We start from the raw sequence: 21,123 nt of genomic DNA, 5'->3' as shown, positions 1-21,123 counted from the left end.
CAGCTTTGACGTATTTTCTCCGTTGGTAAATTAAACTAGTTTAGTTTCCACAGTAAAACCAACTGGTTCATGTTTATGCTGAGTGTGTTTTATACGTTTGTGCCTTGGAAAGCATTTGTCTCTGTAAGTATTAACATGTTTATTGTCATTAGAAGTTTGTTAGTTGTTACCTGTTACATGTGATAAATTACGTGTGCGTGTTATTGTAATTAGCTTCATTCAAGTCAAGCTAGCGTGTGAGTGTAACATACCAAATGTGTAACGATGTGTATTAAGATATATTATTGTTAATTTAGTTTCTTTCTGTTTCTTTCAGTTACATAAAGAACAGATAGGATAAAATATAGTTGAGAGCAATGTACTCCTCAGTTCACAACTCCAGTAAAGACAAGAAAAGAAAGCCTTGGATGGAGTCTCCTACTTTTTGTTAGCTGGCTGTCTAGCTACACTAAGTTCACGTGTTGTGAGGACAGCACAGGCCGGTGTTATGCCGAGTTTTGCATCCCCCACTCTAATCAGGGAGGAGGACGCAGATCTCGGCAACTCTGAGTTGCCAAATATTGCACCCCCTCCCTTATTAACTGTGACACACGTTATAACAAAATGCTGTCATTTGTCCATCTTTTAGATTATTTTAAGCTGACAGTGAAAATTCACATACGCAAAAGTGTGAGTGGCTCAAATCATAGTAAGTTCACATAAGTTTGCAAATCTTGTTTTTATTAGCAGAGGTTTTATTAGATAAAAACTTGCCTTGACAATGTTTGACCCATTAATAACATTCATACATTCAACGAACCACAATGAAAACATTCATTAACCACAACACTTCTAATCTGCTGTACCATTTTTAATAGGGCAATAGTGTGCTTTGTTACCCTTTTGCGTATGTGAATTTTCACTGTCAGCTTAAAATAATCTAAAAGATGGATAAAACGTGTGTTACAGTTAATAAGGGAGGGGGTGCAATATTTGGCAACTTGGAGTTGCCGAGATCTGCATCCTCCTCCCTGATTAGAGTGGGGGATATCGATCTCGGCAGGCATGCAAAACTCGGCATAACACCGGATCTTGAGTTTAAACTCTGCGTCGTAAGCGTGTCTCTTCATAGGAGCCATTTAGGGGTTTTTGCACAAACACACAACTGGAAATGAAATGGCACGCTTCGCGCAGTCATATATCCCAGCATGCACCGCGCGCCACTTCTTCTACGAAGGAAAATGGAGTTGGTGGCTGTTTACCTGGTTGCGAGACCTGTTGCGGCTCAATATTGATCCATATATAAGGTGCACCGGATTATAAGGCTCGGTACATTTTAAACTGGAGGATATATTTCCATAGTGCTGTGTACTACACAGCATGTCTGTGTTCTCTGACAGTACTCGTTGTACTTTGAGTTACTGCAGTACAGTGGTTTACCTGCCATTTCCTCCTCAAGATGTACTTCTTCATCCTCTCCTTGGAGAGCTTCTTGGCCTTCATGGTGTTGGTGTCCTGCTTCAGCCAGGGGTGTTCGAAACACTGAGCGCAGGTCAGCCGAGCTCTGACAAACAACCACACACGTTCACGCTCATTTACACGTTCACTGAACAAACCACTCTGATCTCGTCCTTCTTCACATTATCAACACTTTGACTCAGGGCGTCTGTGGCTGACGCATACAACCCGTCTGCATGTTTACTGTGGTCTTTCTTCATGCCCTGTCGTATCATCACTCTCCATTACACCACAGTTCTCCAACGACTGTTACTCACCTTTTCCCTCCATCTTTAGGTTCTAGCCGTTTCCAAAAACTTGATCAACAATCTAACATGCAGCAGAAACCAGCTCTGTCACAACCTGAACAACAGGCCGAGTCCAGACTGCTCCTTCTGCTGCTTCTCTCAGTTAAAACTCATTTTCCCTGTTTGCTTCTTACTTCATGTCTTTCTTCAACAGTTTGGTGATGAAGTCTTTGGCGTTGTCCGAGATTTCATCAAAGGCCTCGTCCTCAAAGTCCCACGTGGCCGAGGTGACATTGGACAGAGTCTCGTTGTCGTTGTCGCCCATAAAAGGAGACAGACCGCTCAACCTGAGAGGACAAACGCAGGGCAAAGTGAACCCAGTGCACCCTAAAGATGACTGAGTGACACTGGACTGAACACAGAAAACCGTAGAAGTGAAACCAAATTAAATACAATCAATACAGATAATAAGGAAAATGAAGTCAAAAAGTCCTGAATGCTCAGTTTAATGGGATAAATAAGGAAACACCACTCACAGAATGTAACAGATGACCCCTATACTCCACATGTCTGTGGGGTAACTGATGGCTTCGTAGTTGATCACTTCTGGGGCCACGAACTCTGGGGTCCCAAACAAAACCTTCAGGGTCCCAGCATTTTCTGTGGGACGACAGGAGACAGCGTCTACATCATCCACACTCTCCGATTAATATTCTAATGAAATGCAGAATGTGAAGAGACACAGGACGGCTGAGTTTGTCGTCGTCTTGTTCTTTCAGTCGGGCAGCTTTAAGGTCATTAAAAGTTCTTTACTAAACTCGTCAGTCTGTCAGACTGTTGACGACCTGGACGTCCTCCTCAACACGCCTTTTCTTACTTCTTGTGGTTTTGCAGCTACATCAAACATCTTACCGAGCCGTCTGGCGAGGCCAAAGTCGATGAGTTTGATCTTGCTGCCGGTCTTGTTGACGCACATGATGTTCTCAGGTTTGAGGTCCAGGTGGACGATGCCCTGTTTGTGGATGAAGTTGACTCCGTCGATGATCTGCAGCATGTATTTGATCACCTCCCTCTCCGTCAGCTCAAAGTCCTCGTCGATGATCCGTTCAAACAGCTCGCCGCCTGAGATCCTGTACGAACACACAGAGTTCACGCGTGTGCGTCCCTTCAAAATATGACTACACGTTATCACAAAGACACTCAACATGTCAGATTTACTTACAGAACTTACACAACAAGTTATTTCACAAAATAAAACTCCAAAGATATTTTAAAGCTCTGCTGATAATACTTTGTCCTTAAATGAAGAATGCTCACAGCGCCACCATGTGGCCAGAGGCTAATGACTCTAAGGCTGTTAATTCTTAAGCAGTAACAACAATAAGACTTTACTGTCTTCTTCATTGGATCATTCACTGTTTTCTTCATCTCGGCCGTTAATCACTGTAAAATCCTGTGAAACAAACTGTCGGATGAGATCATTACAAAATAAGAGCAGCTACAAAGACATATGAGGAGTTTCTGTTGAGTTCAGTGAAGAAGGAGTCAGATGGAGAAAGAGTGTGTGTGTCGAGGTCTGTCGCTGCCTTCAGCTCTAAAATTAGCAGAGAGGAAATAGCTGCTCTCAGATTCTTCTCATTGTTGGCCACAAAATTATTTTCCGCTGCTGTCCAGAGGAGAAACATCTTGTCCTGTTTCCAGATTAAACTGTTCAGAGATAAGCTGCAGGTTTTTGTTTTGACACAATTTTTAGGAAACTGTAATTTTTAAATGATGAGTCTTCCCTCCCTGTTGTTCTCGTGATGTTCAACTTGTTTTAATGAAGCGGTCGGTGAAGACTCTCATCCAGGTGACATGATCTGGAAGTCATGTCAACTCTACTTCCTTCTTGTCAGGTCAAAACGTTTCACTACTCACCAAGTTGCTTCTTCAGTCTGTTTTAATGATTCTTAACAAGTCACATGTTTTTTTTTATGCTATTTAAACGGTTAAGCCATCATCAAACATTTTATTTTATCCAAACCAAAAAATATCTGTTAGCGCTGGGTTTTCGGACTGTTACGGAGTGGCAGCAGGTCTCACCGAACATGAAAGACAAACAAAGAAGTGCTTCTTCAGACTAAACTCTACGTACATCTCCAGGACCATGACGATGTCGGACTTGCCCTCGAAGGCGTCCACGCACTGGACAAGTTTGGGGTGATGGAGGCTGTTCATGATGCCTATCTCCTGCCGGACGTTCTCCTTCTCCTTCGCTGAATACGCCTTGATGAATTTTCCCGCCCAAACCTTCTTGGTGGCCTTCTCCACCAGTTTGAAGACCTGACCGAACTTTCCCCTGGACACAAACACAACACAAGCTTTTAACAGAGGAGGCAGAAGTACACACATGCAGTACTCAGGGAAAAGTAAGAGTACATGAAAATCAAAGTTTAGCTGAGTAAATGTACTTTGTCTGGTTGTTGTTCTGTCACAGTTGATACACTTCAGTTTCCTCAATGTAACAAACAGATTTTATTTACTTGATTTCCTGCTGTCTTTCCCTTACTTTACAAATGTTTCTTTATATCTGGTGCTCTAAATGATCCCCTGACAAACTCGACTCTTTCTGTTAACAGAGCAAACGTAAAGCCTCAGAGTACATACGTCCCCAACCGCTCCTCCACGTCGTACAGCTCCTTCACCTTCACGTCTGTCCTGATGGTCACGTCTCTGTAGTCGGGCTCCTTCTCTGAGTCTGAAAAAACACACGAGTGTCATACCAACTGTGTAATGTCACATTCTCTGATATGTAATGTGGAACGTGTCGTCTTTTAAGTGCTCTCATGTTGTTCTCTGTTCTGTTCTGTTAATCTGCTGAGATCAATGAAACAGGAAGTGGTACCTTCATCTTCCTCCTCGGCCTCGTCCTGGTTCTCTGTCAGACAAACCAAACAGCAGCGACGTCAGTTCAGTTAGTCGGTTAAGTCAGCTGTTACTTCAGTTTAGTTTAGTTTAGTTGGTCGGTTTAGTCCTGACAGCTCAGCTGTTACTTCAGTTTAGTTTAGTTTAGTTAGTCGGTTTAGTCCTGACAGCTCAGCTGTTACTTCAGTTTAGTTTAGTTTAGTTTAGTTAGTCGGTTTAGTCCTGACAGCTCAGCTGTTACTTCAGTTTAGTTTAGTTTAGTTTAGTTTAGTTAGTCAGTTTAGACCTGACAGCCCAGCTGTTACTTTACTTTAGTTTAGTTCTGGTAGTCGATTTAGTTCTGACAGCTCAGCTGTTACTTCAGTTTAGTTTAGTTTAGTTTAGTTTAGTTAGTCGGTTTAGTCCTGACAGCTCAGCTGTTACTTCAGTTTAGTTTAGTTTAGTTTAGTTTAGTTAGTCGGTTTAGACCTGACAGCCCAGCTGTTACTTTACTTTAGTTTAGTTCTGGTAGTCGATTTAGTTCTGAGAGCTCAGCTGTTACTTCAGTTTAGTTTAGTTTAGTTTAGTTTAGTTAGTCGGTTTAGTCCTGACAGCTCAGCTGTTGCTTCAGTTTAGTGTAGTTTAGTTTAGTTAGTCGGTTTAGTCCTGACAGCTCAGCTGTTACTTTACTTTAGTTTAGTTCTGGTAGTCGATTTAGTTCTGAGAGCTCAGCTGTTACTTCAGTTTAGTTTAGTTTAGTTTAGTTTAGTTAGTCGGTTTAGTCCTGACAGCTCAGCTGTTACTTCAGTTTAGTTTAGTTTAGTTTAGTTAGTCGGTTTAGTCCTGACAGCTCAGCTGTTGCTTCAGTTTAGTTTAGTTTAGTTTAGTTAGTCGGTTTAGTCCTGACAGCTCAGCTGTTGCTTCAGTTTAGTTTAGTTTAGTTTAGTTTAGTTTAGTTAGTCGGTTTAGTCCTGACAGCTCAGCTGTTACTTCAGTTTAGTTTAGTTTAGTTTAGTTTAGTTAGTCGGTTTAGTCCTGACAGCTCAGCTGTTACTTCAGTTTAGTTTAGTTTAGTTTAGTTAGTCGGTTTAGACCTGACAGCCCAGCTGTTACTTTACTTTAGTTTAGTTCTGGTAGTCGATTTAGTTCTGACAGCTCAGCTGTTACTTCAGTTTAGTTTAGTTTAGTTTAGTTTAGTTAGTCGGTTTAGACCTGACAGCCCAGCTGTTACTTTACTTTAGTTTAGTTCTGGTAGTCGATTTAGTTCTGAGAGCTCAGCTGTTACTTCAGTTTAGTTTAGTTTAGTTTAGTTTAGTTAGTCGGTTTAGACCTGACAGCCCAGCTGTTGCTTCAGTTTAGTGTAGTTTAGTTTAGTTAGTCGGTTTAGTCCTGACAGCTCAGCTGTTACTTTACTTTAGTTTAGTTCTGGTAGTCGATTTAGTTCTGAGAGCTCAGCTGTTACTTCAGTTTAGTTTAGTTTAGTTTAGTTTAGTTAGTCGGTTTAGTCCTGACAGCTCAGCTGTTACTTCAGTTTAGTTTAGTTTAGTTTAGTTAGTCGGTTTAGTCCTGACAGCTCAGCTGTTGCTTCAGTTTAGTTTAGTTTAGTTTAGTTAGTCGGTTTAGTCCTGACAGCTCAGCTGTTGCTTCAGTTTAGTTTAGTTTAGTTTAGTTTAGTTAGTCGGTTTAGTCCTGACAGCTCAGCTGTTACTTCAGTTTAGTTTAGTTTAGTTTAGTTTAGTTAGTCGGTTTAGTCCTGACAGCTCAGCTGTTACTTCAGTTTAGTTTAGTTTAGTTTAGTTAGTCGGTTTAGTCCTGACAGCTCAGCTGTTACTTCAGTTTAGTTTAGTTTAGTTAGTCGGTTTAGTCCTGACAGCTCAGCTGTTACTTCAGTTTAGTTTAGTTTAGTTAGTCGGTTTAGTCCTGACAGCCCAGCTGTTACTTTACTTTAGTTTAGTTCTGTTAGTCGGTTTAGTCCTGACAGCTCAGCTGTTACTTTACTTTAGTTTAGTTCTGTTAGTCGGTTTAGTCCTGACAGCTCAGCTGTTACTTCAGTTTACTTTAGTTTAGTTAGTCGGTTTACTTTAGTTAGTCGGTTTAGTCCTGACAGCTCAGCTGTTACTTCAGTTTACTTTACTTTAGTTTAGTTAGTCGGTTTAGTCCTGACAGCTCAGCTGTTACTTTACTTTAGTTTAGTTCTGTTAGTCGGTTTAGTCCTGACAGCTCAGCTGTTACTTTACTTTAGTTTAGTTCTGTTAGTCGGTTTAGTCCTGACAGCTCAGCTGTTACTTCAGTTTACTTTAGTTTAGTTAGTCGGTTTAGTCCTGACAGCTCAGCTGTTACTTCAGTTTACTTTACTTTAGTTTAGTTAGTCGGTTTATTTTAGTTAGTCGGTTTAGTCCTGACAGCTCAGCTGTTACTTCAGTTTACTTTACTTTAGTTTAGTTAGTCGGTTTATTTTAGTTAGTCGGTTTAGTCCTGACAGCTCAGTTGTTACTTCAGTTTACTTTAGTTTAGTTAGTCGGTTTAGTTTAGTTTAGTTAGTCGGTTTAGTTTAGTTTAGTTTAGTTAGTCGGTTTAGTCCTGACAGCTCAGCTGTTGCTTCAGTTTAGTGTAGTTTAGTTTAGTTTAGTTAGTCGGTTTAGTCCTGACAGCTCAGCTGTTGCTTCAGTTTAGTTTAGTTTAGTTAGTCGGTTTAGTCCTGACAGCTCAGCTGTTGCTTCAGTTTAGTGTAGTTTAGTTTAGTTAGTCGGTTTAGTCATGACAGCTCAGCTGTTACTTTACTTTAGTTTAGTTCTGTTAGTCGGTTTAGTCCTGACAGCTCAGCTGTTACTTCAGTTTAGTGTAGTTTAGTTTAGTTTAGTTTTTCTCCACTTCACTCACCGTCGTCCACCAGCCCAACAGTAACTGGTTCAGACTCAGCACTCGGTTCTCCAACCCCATAGATGTTCTCTGCCCGGACACGGAACTTATACTGACGTTCTGGAAGAAGGTTCTGCCGACAACATAAACTTTATTTAAACTGATCAGAACTTTTTGTCTCCTTCAGAAAAAAGACGTCCAGCTGCACACACCTGGACGTTGTAGGAGGTGCTGTTACAGGACACCAGGTGTTTCCACTGCTGCTCCACAGAGTCCCAGATCTCCAGGTTGTAGGACTGGACTGCGCTGCCTCCGTCGTAGGTCGGCCCGTACCATGACAGTGTCAGACTGGACCGCCGGATATCTGAGGCTGCAGGGACCTTTGCTGGTGGGTCGGGTTTATCTGAGGAGGGACAGAGATAAAAAGACAACAGAGAACATCAACAAGCTACATCCTCTGGATTTATACTGTAAATATATAGAGAATCTGTCCTGAGGCTGGCGCTACAGCAAACACTGCTAATACAAGACTTGAATAGTAGTAGTAAGAGTATGTAACAGGTACAGATCAGTACTTCAGTACTGGATGTAACACACATTTGTTGTAGCCAGTCATGACAGAAGTACATATAATAAACCTGGAGAGTCTTTACTGGACACAGAACCACATTAAACTGAACTGCAGAGTCTGAAAAGAAGAAAAACCTGCAGCAGGAACCAGGATGATCAGAGCTGACTGAAGCCTTAATATGACAGAAGAAGATGTTGAACAGAAACACGTCAGAGGTCAAACACTCTTCTGACTGCTGTGTGTGTGTTTACACGCAGCAGCAGAGTTTATAGGTTCACACAGACAGATCGCAGCCTTAAAAGGCAGCAAACTGTAGCACGGAGGCTGAGCTCAGCCTCAGGATTACTAACACACATCTGTTATAAACACAACGAGGACGAGACTCTGATGTTTTCTCTGTCTGACAACTCAGCATGTTATCTAACTGGGAGGTAACTGTTGGTTTGGGCTGGACCAACTGGTTTGGATGCTGTCAGTTGTCATTACTGAGCCAGTCGGTAGGGTCGGGGACCTGGAACTGATCTGAGGCGTCACAGGGAGAGGAGCGGGGACACCCTGGACATAATGAAACTAAAACATGTTCAACTAAAATCTGACTCGGTTTGTTTCTCATGTCTGGGTAAACTGAGCCTGGATGGGTCCTCAGTGTGTACAATTATGAGGAAACAGTGAGAGCTGATGTTACCGGTGTTTCTTACCGACGATAGTGAGGTTGAGGGCAGCCTGTCGGAGGCCGTAGCTGTTCCTCAGCTCGATGGTGTAACAGCCGCAGTGATCCTGCTGACCGCTGGAGATGGTCAGTTTACTGCTGGTGTCAGTGCTCTCTATGGAGATGTCACCTGAGCCCTCCTGGATCTGATCACACACAGAACATGAGACAGTCCAACAAGCTGTCCGCAGCGGAAACATTACAGAACGTGTTGGTGAAGCTCAGCAGACAACATCTGAACTGACAAATTAAACAGTAACTAGTGAAAATGTACGTCACCACCTGAAGTTTTGTTAAATGTGTGACATATTTTTGCACCCGGAAACACGCTCAGTAAGATTTACAATTAGATTTCAGTTTGCAGTCAACTCCACTTTGTCATTTTCAAGTTCTCATTCTTTCTCAGGGAGTTTTAAGTAAAAATGAGACCTCAGACCTGGTCTGACCTAGTCTGATCAGGTGTCTGATCATCTGATCAGCAGATTCTTAAACTCCAGTACTGTTTTTGGAGCAGAATCTGTAGCTGACCATATGGATATGTAAAGAAAGGAAACTGCTAAGGTTTTTTTGTGGATGTGTCAGAAACAGCACGTCTGTGAAGTCTAATAAGTAAAAACTGTTTCTGTTTTAGTTGCATTTCTACATTTGGAGAATGTTTCTTTAAATCTTAAATCTCACAGGTCCACTGAACCAAAATACACAGAAACACACATTTTCAATACATCTTCATATCCTGTTATCCTGATCAATAATCAATAACCCCAGCCCCAGTGTGTGTATGTGTCTCACTGGTTTCCTGAACTTGAGCCAGGTGCAGTTGATTGGTGGAGCTCCAGAGAACTTGCAGAGGATCTCCACTTTCTCTCCTGCCAGGATCTTCATGTCCTCTGGGAACTGCAGGATCTGAGGAGGAAGAGCTGAACACACACACACTCACTATCAATAATCAATAATAAAAACAGAAGGGCAGAGCCACTGAATTAAGTCACTGAAGGACTTAATTAAAGGGAAACAGAAATCGTGAATAAAAAGTAGTTACTGTATTTACCGTGCTATAGGGCGCACTTAAAGCCTTCAATCTCCCAAAAAAAGGACAGTGCGCCTTATATATGAATTTATTGGAGTGTCTTAGTACGACTTTAGTAAACTACAAAGCCGCAGCGCTTACAACATTACGGCTGCTGTAGTCAGGAGCATCACAGAGTAACTGACTGTGCTTCACATAATATTACCCCAAAATACTTACTTTAAACTCAAGGTGGTTGTTGTTGTATTCTGTTATAACGTTAACTGAACAGTTAGGAGTTATTGTTAATACCCTAGCATTTGATTTAGTGTTTGGGAGTTATGGTGAACACGTTGAATAAAGTTTGACTTAATGCGCCTTTCAGTGCGACCATTCAATGAATGTGCCCCTTATAATCCGGAGCATATAAAATACGGTAGTAAAACAGATGAAATAAAACATGAAGTCTGGTGTAAAGTCCAACATGTAATAAATTAGGATTCATCAAAATGACGATTAAGACATAAAGACACACACTTTGCTTTATTACTCTTAACTGTGACTATGTTACCCTGTTACAAATGAGATCTTGTTTTTAGCTTTTACATTCTCCTTGAGCCTCCACCACACACGTGCTCATGGGAGCTGTAGTTTTCTTAGAAAGGACACTGAAACCCCTTTTCCACTGTCTCTTTGAGGCAGGTACCGAGCCGATGTGAGGGGTCCATGTAGACCCTCCTTTAAGCCTCAAGAGAGAAGAAAAACTGAATTTAAACCCAAAATAAAACATTTCTAGGGTTGGTTTGCTTTTTATCAGACTACTGTGGGGTCTTGAGATGCTTGACTGAACTTCACTATGATTACAAACTTTATTCTTCAGTATTTACATACGCTTTTGTTATAAATTAATTAACTGTAGGTGAATCATTTTGATATTCATATCAACAGTAAACACACCTTTACCACAGTTTTAATACTGTTACTAACAGTCAAAGACTGTTTCTATCTGTCAAATAACACATTTTTACTGTTAGCTTTCATCACACACTAGATGCAGCACCCACAACCCTGAATTTAAAACCAAATGAAACGTTTTATGTCTCAACCGAAATGATTTGTTTCCAGTGCAGGTAAACAGACGTATGCATCACCTTGTTTGGGAGGCGTCTTGGGAGTTGGTTTCTTGATTCTGGCTTCACCTGGTGGAAACAAACACAAGTCAAATCTGTGATACCAAAGTCGTGGTCAGACAGAACTGAATTACAGTGGAGGAGAAGAATGTGAGACAGAGTGAGGCCTCCTGTGCACAGAGAGCGTCTCTGACAACCATATATGGACAACATGAGAACGGTTCCTCGGGATAAGGAGTTCCTGTTGGTTTTATTTATTGTGACATCTGCAGGAGAAGAAAGAGTGGACAGATGTACAGATGGTGTGAAAAACGGATGAAAGAATCTCCCCCCTGGAAACACAAACACAAGGCTTTTCCAACACAAACTGATTTGTGATCTGTGAGAAACCAGCAGAAAATCAACACAGCGAATAACCCTCTACTAACAAACTGCTGCTCAACGTAAATGACACGAACACACGAGGACTTTCATTTCTGAAGCTGACGTGGACGAGACGTGCTGAAGATCATGTGAGAGGGCAGCCACAGAAACTGAGCTGAGGAGCATTCAGTAACTAGTTGTTGATTTACTACATACATTTTACATCGTTTATTTTTAACATAATACTTAATAGCAGCTTAATCAGCTGGTTGTTTGGGTCTGAGAATATCCACTGGACTTTCTCAGACACATCCACTAATTAACCGCTAATTAGCAGCTTATGTTCAGGACACTATGAGGAAGGTTTTTAGGAAAAGACGGGAAATTATCTGAATATATGTATTATAGTTTCAAGCTGATGCATCACTGAGCTGTGTCACCATCTCCTTCTGTTCATCTCTGACCACATTTAGACTTTACTTTACTTCTACTTCTCACAGAAACCCTCTGTGTGTTAGATGTATGGTGAAAATTCAGGAACAGCGAAGGATCCAAAGTTCAACTGGAGAACACGACTGACCGTTAAGTGGTGGAGACAGGATCCACATTTCAAAAGAACTGCTGAATTCCTACTTTCACCAACAGCAGCTGATCGAAAGGAGGTGACTTCAGGCCTGAGTCTGAGTCCAGATCTGGACCAGAGTTTCTGATTTCTGAGGAAGGAAACGCTCTTGATGCGTTTGCTGGAACTCAGAGATTTACGGTCAGACTCCAGGTGAAGCAGGATCCTGAGACTGGGTCCAGGAGCACAGAGAAGGGCGGGAATAGCTTGAACACTGAAGGATCCAACTCCAGTCCAACTAATTTTATCTGAAGCTTAAACAACCGGAGTCCAGTTCACACAGTGTCAAAGTTTTTAACTTCCATTCACTCATCGGTAAAGATCAGGAGCTGAAATCTCATCTACAACATAAATACACAACAAAATACTACAAATACTTTTGTAATTAGTTTCCACTGTGTAAACAGGAACTTATTTAAAGCATTTCTTAATGTCTGACTCTAACCTCCCAACCTAAACCTAAACCTGGTCCTAACCTAAAACCAGGTCTGAACCCTTCTCTTCCCTGGATCCACACCAGCCAACAGGTCAACAGCTGATCAACCAATCACAGCAGCTGTGCAGCTTCGATCTGACGTGTTCAGATTCAGACAAAAGCTTCAGATCCGACTGGACGGTTCTTCGCACTGCAGAGGGTCGATGACCTGAACTCACTGTGAGAACAGAGAAAACAGTTCGATGTTCTGCAAAGATCCAAAGCAAACAGGAAGTGAAGCTGTTCCACGATTTACGGCCGAGAATCAAACTGAAATGAAGATTAAAACCAAACAAGTGATCCAAAGTGACCGTGCCCCGGTCCAAACCCTTCTGGACCTGACGGTCAGCTAAAGCTCTAAAAACCTCTGGGGTCTCTGACCTGGTCGCCGCCGCATCAGAATGGCCTGAGACATTTCAGTGTTGTAAGAATCAGGAAGTGAAGGATCACGTTTCACGACTGCAGAAAGTTCCCAAATCCAAACCTGGTTAAACACATGAGACCTGGTCTCTGGATCGGCCCGTCCCTGCAGCTGGTTCTGCTTCAGCTTTTGGACTAAATAAAATCAGCTGACATCAGGTCACAGTTTTCCAGCTGATGGAAAGAAACCACACACACACACACAGCAGAAAACAACAAACAGAGGCTCTAATGAAATTCTTCTGTGGAGGTCCAGAGGATCACTGGTGTTTTTCCCGTTTCATTAAGGATTTTCATTCATTCATTCTCCGCCGGACTCTACCCGTTCTACAGTTAATACACCGGCCCATTTCCCTTTAACATTCTAGCTGGAGCTGTCCAGACATATAGCTGCCAGTTTTTGGACCTCATACTGGTCTTTCCACTGCCTGCTTTCTTTGCAGAGTCGCTAATAAAGGTGAATCGAGTATTACAGTCAGTACTGGACTGAATCCCACACATCATGATCCACAAAGTCCAGCACCAGAAACAAAACTCTGTGGACTGAGGAGGAGCTAAAACTAAAACTATGAGTTGATCAGTTAAATCAATCTCTGAATTCAAGCTCATCTTCGTGTAATCACACAATATCAGAAATGATTCTCTCCAGAACACAGAGTCTTTTTATCCAAATCAGGGATCGTCGGCGTGCAGACGACACGCTTCTTAAAAGGAGCTGCTTCACTGGAGACTTTCAGGGTTTTAATCTGTGGTGTGAAGTAAAACAATGTCTGAGTCGGGAGGGAGACTCGGGGAAACCGGGCCTTAAATGGAAGTGTGGGAGAGGAGCCATGAGGAGCTCTGAACCATTTTATACCAGAACATCCTCCCCCCGTCATTCCTCTGCTGTCAGCTCACATCTGTTGGTAAAACAGACGACTCAGCGTGTCCACGTTATGTTCACTTCTCTTCAGCCGCAGAGATCAGTACTTCGGACAGGAAAGTGGACCATGGTGGTCCGTACAACTGCAGTGAGGCTGGAAATGTGTCTTTTGAATCATTTTTGGTTTCTGGTTTTTTGCAAACACTCAGATTTCCCTTTTACAGAGCAGGAGGTACAAAGCAAACTGACACAGTGTCCTGTGAACTTATATACGAACATCTCCAGGATTAGGAAACAGCAACTGGCTGGAAATCAGCAAACTGCTCATTTTTACATACATTTTTTTGCCAGACGCCAGAGATGCTCCAGAGAAAACCAGCCGCTAAATCGGTGCTGATGCTAACACCAACCAGGTCATGTCATATTGTGGTTACCACTTGGTTACTGTTGCTAAGCTGTCAGTTTTCACATCACTGAACGTTCCCTATCTTTATGATGATGACATTTCCAAGCCCCCAAGCAGCTAACGTTAGGTTACACTCAGCATCTTATGTCAGCAGTGGCTAGCTAATGCTATGCTAACACCTGGTGAACATGTTAGAGCAGACAAACACAAGGATCAATCTATACTTGACTCCAGCTCCAACATGTGGAGAAGTTTACTGACACCGCTGCTGAGACCAGTTACTGTTAATGCATCGAATCAACACACAGTCAATGTGTCACTGTACAACTGTCCTGAGTTTGATGCTCTTTCCTAAACTGACCGACACCCGTGATGTGAACGCAGCATTAAATAAGTGACCGTCTTCTCACCCAACACCTATCACTCCTTTACAACAACACAGCTCTCCTCCAGCACAAACTCCCAAACATGACGCTTTATCGTGTCACAATTGTGTTTCCAACTTGTTGGATCAAACTCCATTGATAATTGATAATAACTTTTTATTAGTTATTTATTATTGTTAATTATTAGTGTTTGTCTGTCACCTTCCATGTGAGTTCCATATTCCTGCTTCATGCTTCAGATACTTGATGGTTCCTGATCAGAACCATGTGAGTGCATGTAAACATAGTGAGTGAGCTCAGAGAATATCCTCTGTAATAAATCCCACACTGAGGTATGCAGGGTACATTTACAACACTCGCACAGAGGGAACAGGAAGGATTTAGAGCTGGATCATGAAGATAAGAGCAGATTTTCCACTGGGCTGAAGACTGAGAGAAAACATGAAGCTGCTGCAGCCACAGTCTCTGCACAAAAACTGTCCACACATGTACTGTGTGATGTGCTGCTGTCAAATGAAACACAGGGATCACGGGTCAGGAAACATATAACACACAGCTCTCATCATACATACTCAACATTGTGTGATTCTGGACGTCATGTGGTGAAATCTCTGGTTGGTGGTCCCAGGTTTTATCTAATAAGAGACCAGCAGCAGCCTAAAGCAAAGCCCAGCCAAATTCTTGATGACTGGTCAAACAAACCAACCAGCCAATCAGAACAGGACTCCAACCAACCAGCCAATCAGAACAGGACTCCAACCAACCAGCTAATCAGAACAGGACTCCAAACCGACCAACAGGAATGCACAGACCAGACCATCGTTTACCCTTCATTTGAGTTCATATATAAACCAATAAAGGAGACAGGAAGTGACCAGACCAATGAGCCGATCATCATCAAGAAGCTGTGTCTGAGGTTTGGTGTGTGAAGAGAGCAGCCTGCAGCCTGCATCCCAAATCTGAATCTGCACCTGTACTGATTCGGTTTTTATATGAACAAACCAAATCAATGTTGAAATGTGAATTTTAAAAATCTGCAGTTTTATCTTCTGTGACAGAGACAGCTGAGGTTTGTTTTTTTACAAGTTAAATAGATTCAGAAAATGTTTTAAATGATGGATCTGGATCCAGATTCATTAAAGTCCTGCAGAGCCACATCCCTGTAGTTCTGGGAAAACCAGGTTGGTTTTAACTGTTGACGGCGTTGATATGTTGACTCACAGCAGTCGAATTATTTAAACTGTAGAGATGACAGGGTTGGTGATGGGGGGGCAGGAAGCAGCAAGACCAATGGGAAACTTGGTCTTAGTGTGGAGAAGAAAGCGCTGGTTTACTGTTCTGGAGGTAGGAATAATAATCTGACAGTGATGTACGTACTGATGTTTCCAGTGATACACAAAGACGCTGGAAATAGAAACACCAACCCGAGTGTGTGTGTGTGGGAACCAGTGCTTACAGCCTGCAGCTCCTTATTGGGACAAAAGGAAAGAGGCTGCTGCTGCTGCATATTTTGGAAACTCACTCTCTGAGGTCGGAGTCGACTTCTTGGACTTCTTGTCAGCTGGAGAGTTTTCTGCTGGGTCTGGAGGAGGACGAGAGACACAGAGAGAGAGGAGTTTAAAATGAGCAGCATTAAGTGTTTCAGTCCTGCTCTGTTCACATCACAGTCTCAATGCTGTGAATGCTGTGAAGCCTCAGACCGAAACATGAGCAGCAGCAGTGGGGTGACGGGGCCCCAGGGTACCGACAGGTAAACCCCCAGGTCAGACAAGAGAAATGATTTGGTTTGAGTCAGTATGAACTGATCCTTCCAGCACTGATTAAGACTACAATGAACCCACAACTTCAATGCCATTTGTGGAATAATGACTTCCAAAATTCACTTGCTGCTGATATGATTGCCTAGATCATGATTTCTTAGCTAAAACATGGATAATCTAGTTTTTGTGGTTAGTCATTGTTCCTAAACTACATGAAGAAACGTTAAATATGCAGGAACAAATGTGTCACGGTGACTCTGCGGGTATTCAGCTATAACAAAGACAAAAACACAAAAACATAGATTTTAAGAGTCTGTAATGTTCTTATTCATGATCTATTTATTCCCTATGCTCTCGAGTTAGACTGAACCAGCTGAAAAACTGATGTTTGTAACTCTTTCACTTCTCATTCCCCCATGATTTCCCCATTTCCCAGCTTTCAAACGAACATGAACATGTTCCATTCCAGGAACGGTGTCTGATAAATACAGGCCTGTTTGTGTTGATTCATTCTAATTACAGGAAACACGCAGACTGCTGAGGCATCCTGCAAAGTGAGGGGGGTGGGGGGGGTGATCCACGCTGTTGTTCTTATATTTTCACTGGGTAATTAATGAATGTACTAAACGACCTGCAGCCTGTAGTTTACAGGGTCACACATACAGATGTGAAGTTTTCAGTTCAACATCACACCTGGACAGTCGTCCTGTCATTCAGCTGTTTCAGGTTTTAATCTGATGTAGATCAGAACAGTTTGTTTACATATTTCAGACTCACTTTCTGGAAACAAACCAGCAGCTACCACTTAAACCACAGAATATTAAAATGGCTGACTTTGCAAGGGAGTTTTGTGACTTTCTAACTGATTTACAGATCTCACTGGCTGTAGATAAATAATCTGATAACTATTAAAGAGTTCTGTTGAAGTTTAATATTTGGTGTTCATACACAGAAATGGAAAAATAAAGTGCCAGGTTTTTAAAGGAAAAGGATTTGTAGGTTTATATCTCAGGTGCAGAACACATTGTTTACTTGATTTATGAGGACGTGTTTCAACATGAAGCTGAATTAAAGACTAATGGTGAAGCTGTGTAAACATGGTGTTCACACAGTAAACATTAAAATGACAGTTCTGTGTAAGTAGTTTGACACAGAATGAGTAGTGTTGACAGCAAACATATTGAAATATGTCAGCAGTTAATAAGCTGAGCATCCGTTTTCTGTTCTGTGTGTGAGGGGAGTTTGTTATGATGTGAAGGGTTCATGACCTTTGGGTGTTTCTAAGGTGTTTTACTTAGGTCCAACGTGGAGCCTGAACTCCTTTGGAATCAGTATCTGTGAAGCTGGATGCAGATGTTCACATGGTGACATGATTAAACTGAACATAAAACAACGTGAAATTCTCACCGTCCACTAGAACCATGCAGGAACATTCAGCTTTTCCTGCTGAGGTCTCAGCTCTGCATTTGTACTGGCCTTCGTCCTCAGGTAGAGCTTTGTCTATGGTCAGAGAGCACACGCCGTCTGCAACACAACACATCATACATTGTAACATGATCTGTTATCATACAACACAGCTGTATTCACTGACTGTATGAAGCCGCTGATCCAGTGAATCTCTGTCAGATGAAGCAGGAGCTGGTTTCTATTCATCTGCCAGAACCCAGGTGATGGTTTGTGTTAGGAGCTAACAGGGTTCTGTGCTGCAGGTGATCTTGTACAGGTGCTGGTCATATAATTAGAATATCTTCAAAAAGTGTATTTCAGTAATTCCATTCAAAAAGTGAAACTTGTATAATGTTTACATTCATTCCACACAGACTCATATATTAATTTTGATGATTAGAACTGACAACTAAAAAACCCCAAATTCAGTATCTCAGAAAATTAGAATATTACTTAAGACCAATACAAAGAAAGGATCTTTACAAATCTTGGCCAACTGAAAAGTATGAGCATGTACAGCACTCAATACTTGTTGCAGTGCGGCGTGGCGTGGAGTAGATCAGTCTGTGGCTCTGCTCAGGTGTTATGAGAGCCCAACTGTCAACTGACGACTGTCAAATCAGCAGTCTTCCCCATGATTGTGTAGCCTACAGAACTAGACTGAGAGACCATGTAAAGGCCTTTGCAGGTGTTTTGAGTTAATTAGCTGATTAGAGTGTATAAAAATCCTTTCTTGGTAACATTATAATTTTCTGAGATACTGAATTTGGGTTTTTCATTATTTTGTCAGTTCTAATCATCAAAATTAAAAGAAATAAACACGAAGTATATCAGTCTGTGTGTAATGCATGTATATAATAGACAAGTTTTAATAATATAAAAGAATTAGTGAAATAAATTACTTCACACTGTCTTGAGAACATTCCTGAAAGTTTGTTCTCACCAACTCTGCTGAGGTTGAAGATACTTCAGGAATCATGAGAAGACACAGATGTAGAATTGTATTACTCCAAATAAAATGTCATATATGACGTGTGCAGGGGGACAAATGTCTCCTCTGAACATCAAGAGAAAGAAGCAGAAGCTAAAGCATTTGTGAGAAATTCAACACAAGAAGAACAACTTCACTACATACAGTGAAAACATGGAAATAATTACTACAACTATACTCAATCAGTGAAGAAACAAACAAAGGTCTGATTCAGTAAAACAGAGCTGAGCTGACACCATACACAGCTGCTAACATCACCATCAGCGTCCTGTCTACAGAGGCCTGAGACCATTTCAGTGACCTCTGACCTTTACTATGTGATGGAGCAGGATCAGGGGCTGTCCTGCAGACTGAAATAAGAGGAGAAGGATTACTGCTGTCACACACACAGGGAATCCTCATTTATCCATGAACATACACACGTACAGATTTAGCAGCAGGTCTTAATGTGGGAGCCATTAGACCACATCACTGTGTGTGTTTCTGTCTTTGTGGGGACATTCTGGACATTCTGGCTGTTTCAGACTCTGATAACTGATACTGGTCAGACAGATCACAGAGAGACTCAAAATGGTTTAGAAGAGACACACAACAACCACAGAGACACACACAACCACAGAGAGACGCAAAACAAATACAAAGAGATGCAAAACAACTACAAAAAGACACAAAACAACCACAGAGAGACACACAAAAAAATACAAAGAGACTCAAACCACTACAGAGAGACACAAAACAAATACAAAGAGACACAAAACAAATACAAAGAGACACAAAACAAATACAAAGAGACACAAAACAAATACAAAGAGACACAAAACAACCACAGAGAGACACACAAAAAAATACAAAGAGACTCAAAACAACCACAGAGAGACACACAAAAAAATACAAAGAGACTCAAACCACTACAGAGAGACACACAAAAAAATACAAAGAGACTCAAACCACTACAGAGAGACACAAAACAAATACAAAAAGACACAAAACAAATACAAAGAGACACAAAACAACCACAGAGAGACACACAAAAAAATACAAAGAGACTCAAACCACTACAGAGAGACACAAAACAAATACAAAGAGACTCAAAATGGTTTAGAAGAGACACACAACAACCACAGAGACACACACAACCACAGAGAGACGCAAAACAAATACAAAGAGATGCAAAACAAATACAAAGAGATGCAAAACAACTACAAAAAGACACAAAACAACTACAGAGAGACACAAAACAAATACAAAGAGACACAAAACAAATACAAAGAGATGCAAAACAACTACAAAGAGATGCAAAACAACTACAAAAAGACACAAAACAAATACAAAGAGACACAAAACAACCACAGAGAGACACACAAAAAAATACAAAGAGACTCAAACCACTACAGAGAGACACAAAACAAATACAAAGAGACACAAAACAAATACAAAGAGACACAAAACAACCACAGAGAGACACACAAAAAAATACAAAGAGACTCAAACCACTACAGAGAGACACAAAACAAATACAAAAGACACAAAAAACACCACAGGGAGACACAAAAACAAATACAAAGAGACTCAAAAACAACCACAGAGAGACACAAAACAAATACAAAGAGACACAAAACAAATACAAAAGACACAAAAAACACCACAGGGAGACACATAACTACAAAGAGACACAAAACAACAACAAAGAGACACAAAAACAACTACAGAGAGACACAAAAACAACTACAGAGACATAAAACAACTACAAAGAGACACAAAACAACTACAAAGAGACACAAAACAACTACAAAGAGACACAAAAACAACTACAGAGAGACACAAAACAAATACAAAGAGACACAGATATGTTCCTGTTTTCCTTGTTTCTTGTATCAGTGTTGTGTTTAAATGTTTGTCAGTTTAAATCAGTTTAATTTCTACAATATAAACCTTCAACATAATTTTATATGATTTAATAAATAGATTAAATATAAGAGAATTCAGACTCATGTCAGATGTGTTTGTTTCTATAATTTAGAGTGGTGAGTGAGTGATTTTATTTATCATGTACATGTTGTATAGTGCAGCTGTAACCAGATCAGTGTTTCTTACAGTTATACACAGAAACACAACCTGAACAATACAGTACAACTGTGAACTGCACTAATATAAAATAACTCAAAATAAGTGTAAATCTGTTCTGTGTCATAGAGTTGTCGAGCAGAGGTTACAGATACCTACACTGATTATAGGAACAGGAACAACACTTACTGAAGTCAACTGAAGAACATCTAAACATCTTTTCTGTGAGACTGAAATTATTAATCAATGCAATTAATCAATTGAATTACTGTTAACAAAACACTAAACTAAAACTAAAAACTAACAAATTTTCATCAGCTTTATTACTGTGAACTGATTCTCTCTGAGTTTTTAACTCTTGTAGTAAAATAAGAATAATGAGAAAGTGGTGGAACATCCCTTTAACTGACAGGACCAGTGAATATCAAATGTCTGGTCAGTATGAA

At 41.0% G+C, this 21,123-nt stretch overlaps 1 protein-coding gene across 3 annotated transcripts in view; it reads right to left on the bottom strand.

Annotated features, from left to right (window-relative positions):
* Positions 1-21,123, bottom strand: part of LOC113173198 (myosin light chain kinase, smooth muscle) — a 44,068-nt gene that overhangs the window by 3,603 nt on the left and 19,342 nt on the right. For all 3 annotated transcript variants that reach the window (XM_026376582.2, XM_026376583.2, XM_026376584.1), the window contains 14 exons: positions 17,584-17,700; positions 15,939-15,998; positions 10,904-10,951; positions 9,536-9,663; positions 8,736-8,892; positions 7,679-7,869; positions 7,488-7,599; positions 4,609-4,641; positions 4,371-4,461; positions 3,859-4,062; positions 2,637-2,854; positions 2,261-2,384; positions 1,919-2,071; positions 1,420-1,543 (listed from right to left, as the gene is read on the bottom strand). In XM_026376582.2, the coding sequence (XP_026232367.1) occupies positions 1,420-1,543; positions 1,919-2,071; positions 2,261-2,384; positions 2,637-2,854; positions 3,859-4,062; positions 4,371-4,461; positions 4,609-4,641; positions 7,488-7,599; positions 7,679-7,869; positions 8,736-8,892; positions 9,536-9,663; positions 10,904-10,951; positions 15,939-15,998; positions 17,584-17,700 (1,760 nt within the window). The remainder of the gene's footprint in view (positions 1-1,419; positions 1,544-1,918; positions 2,072-2,260; positions 2,385-2,636; positions 2,855-3,858; positions 4,063-4,370; positions 4,462-4,608; positions 4,642-7,487; positions 7,600-7,678; positions 7,870-8,735; positions 8,893-9,535; positions 9,664-10,903; positions 10,952-15,938; positions 15,999-17,583; positions 17,701-21,123) is intronic.

This window comes from Anabas testudineus, chromosome 21, assembly GCF_900324465.2.
Source record: "Anabas testudineus chromosome 21, fAnaTes1.2, whole genome shotgun sequence".
In the NCBI taxonomy this organism is placed as follows: Eukaryota; Metazoa; Chordata; class Actinopteri; order Anabantiformes; family Anabantidae; genus Anabas; species Anabas testudineus.
Note: the sequence above shows the minus strand (reverse complement) of the source record. Positions and strands in the feature narration are given on the sequence as shown.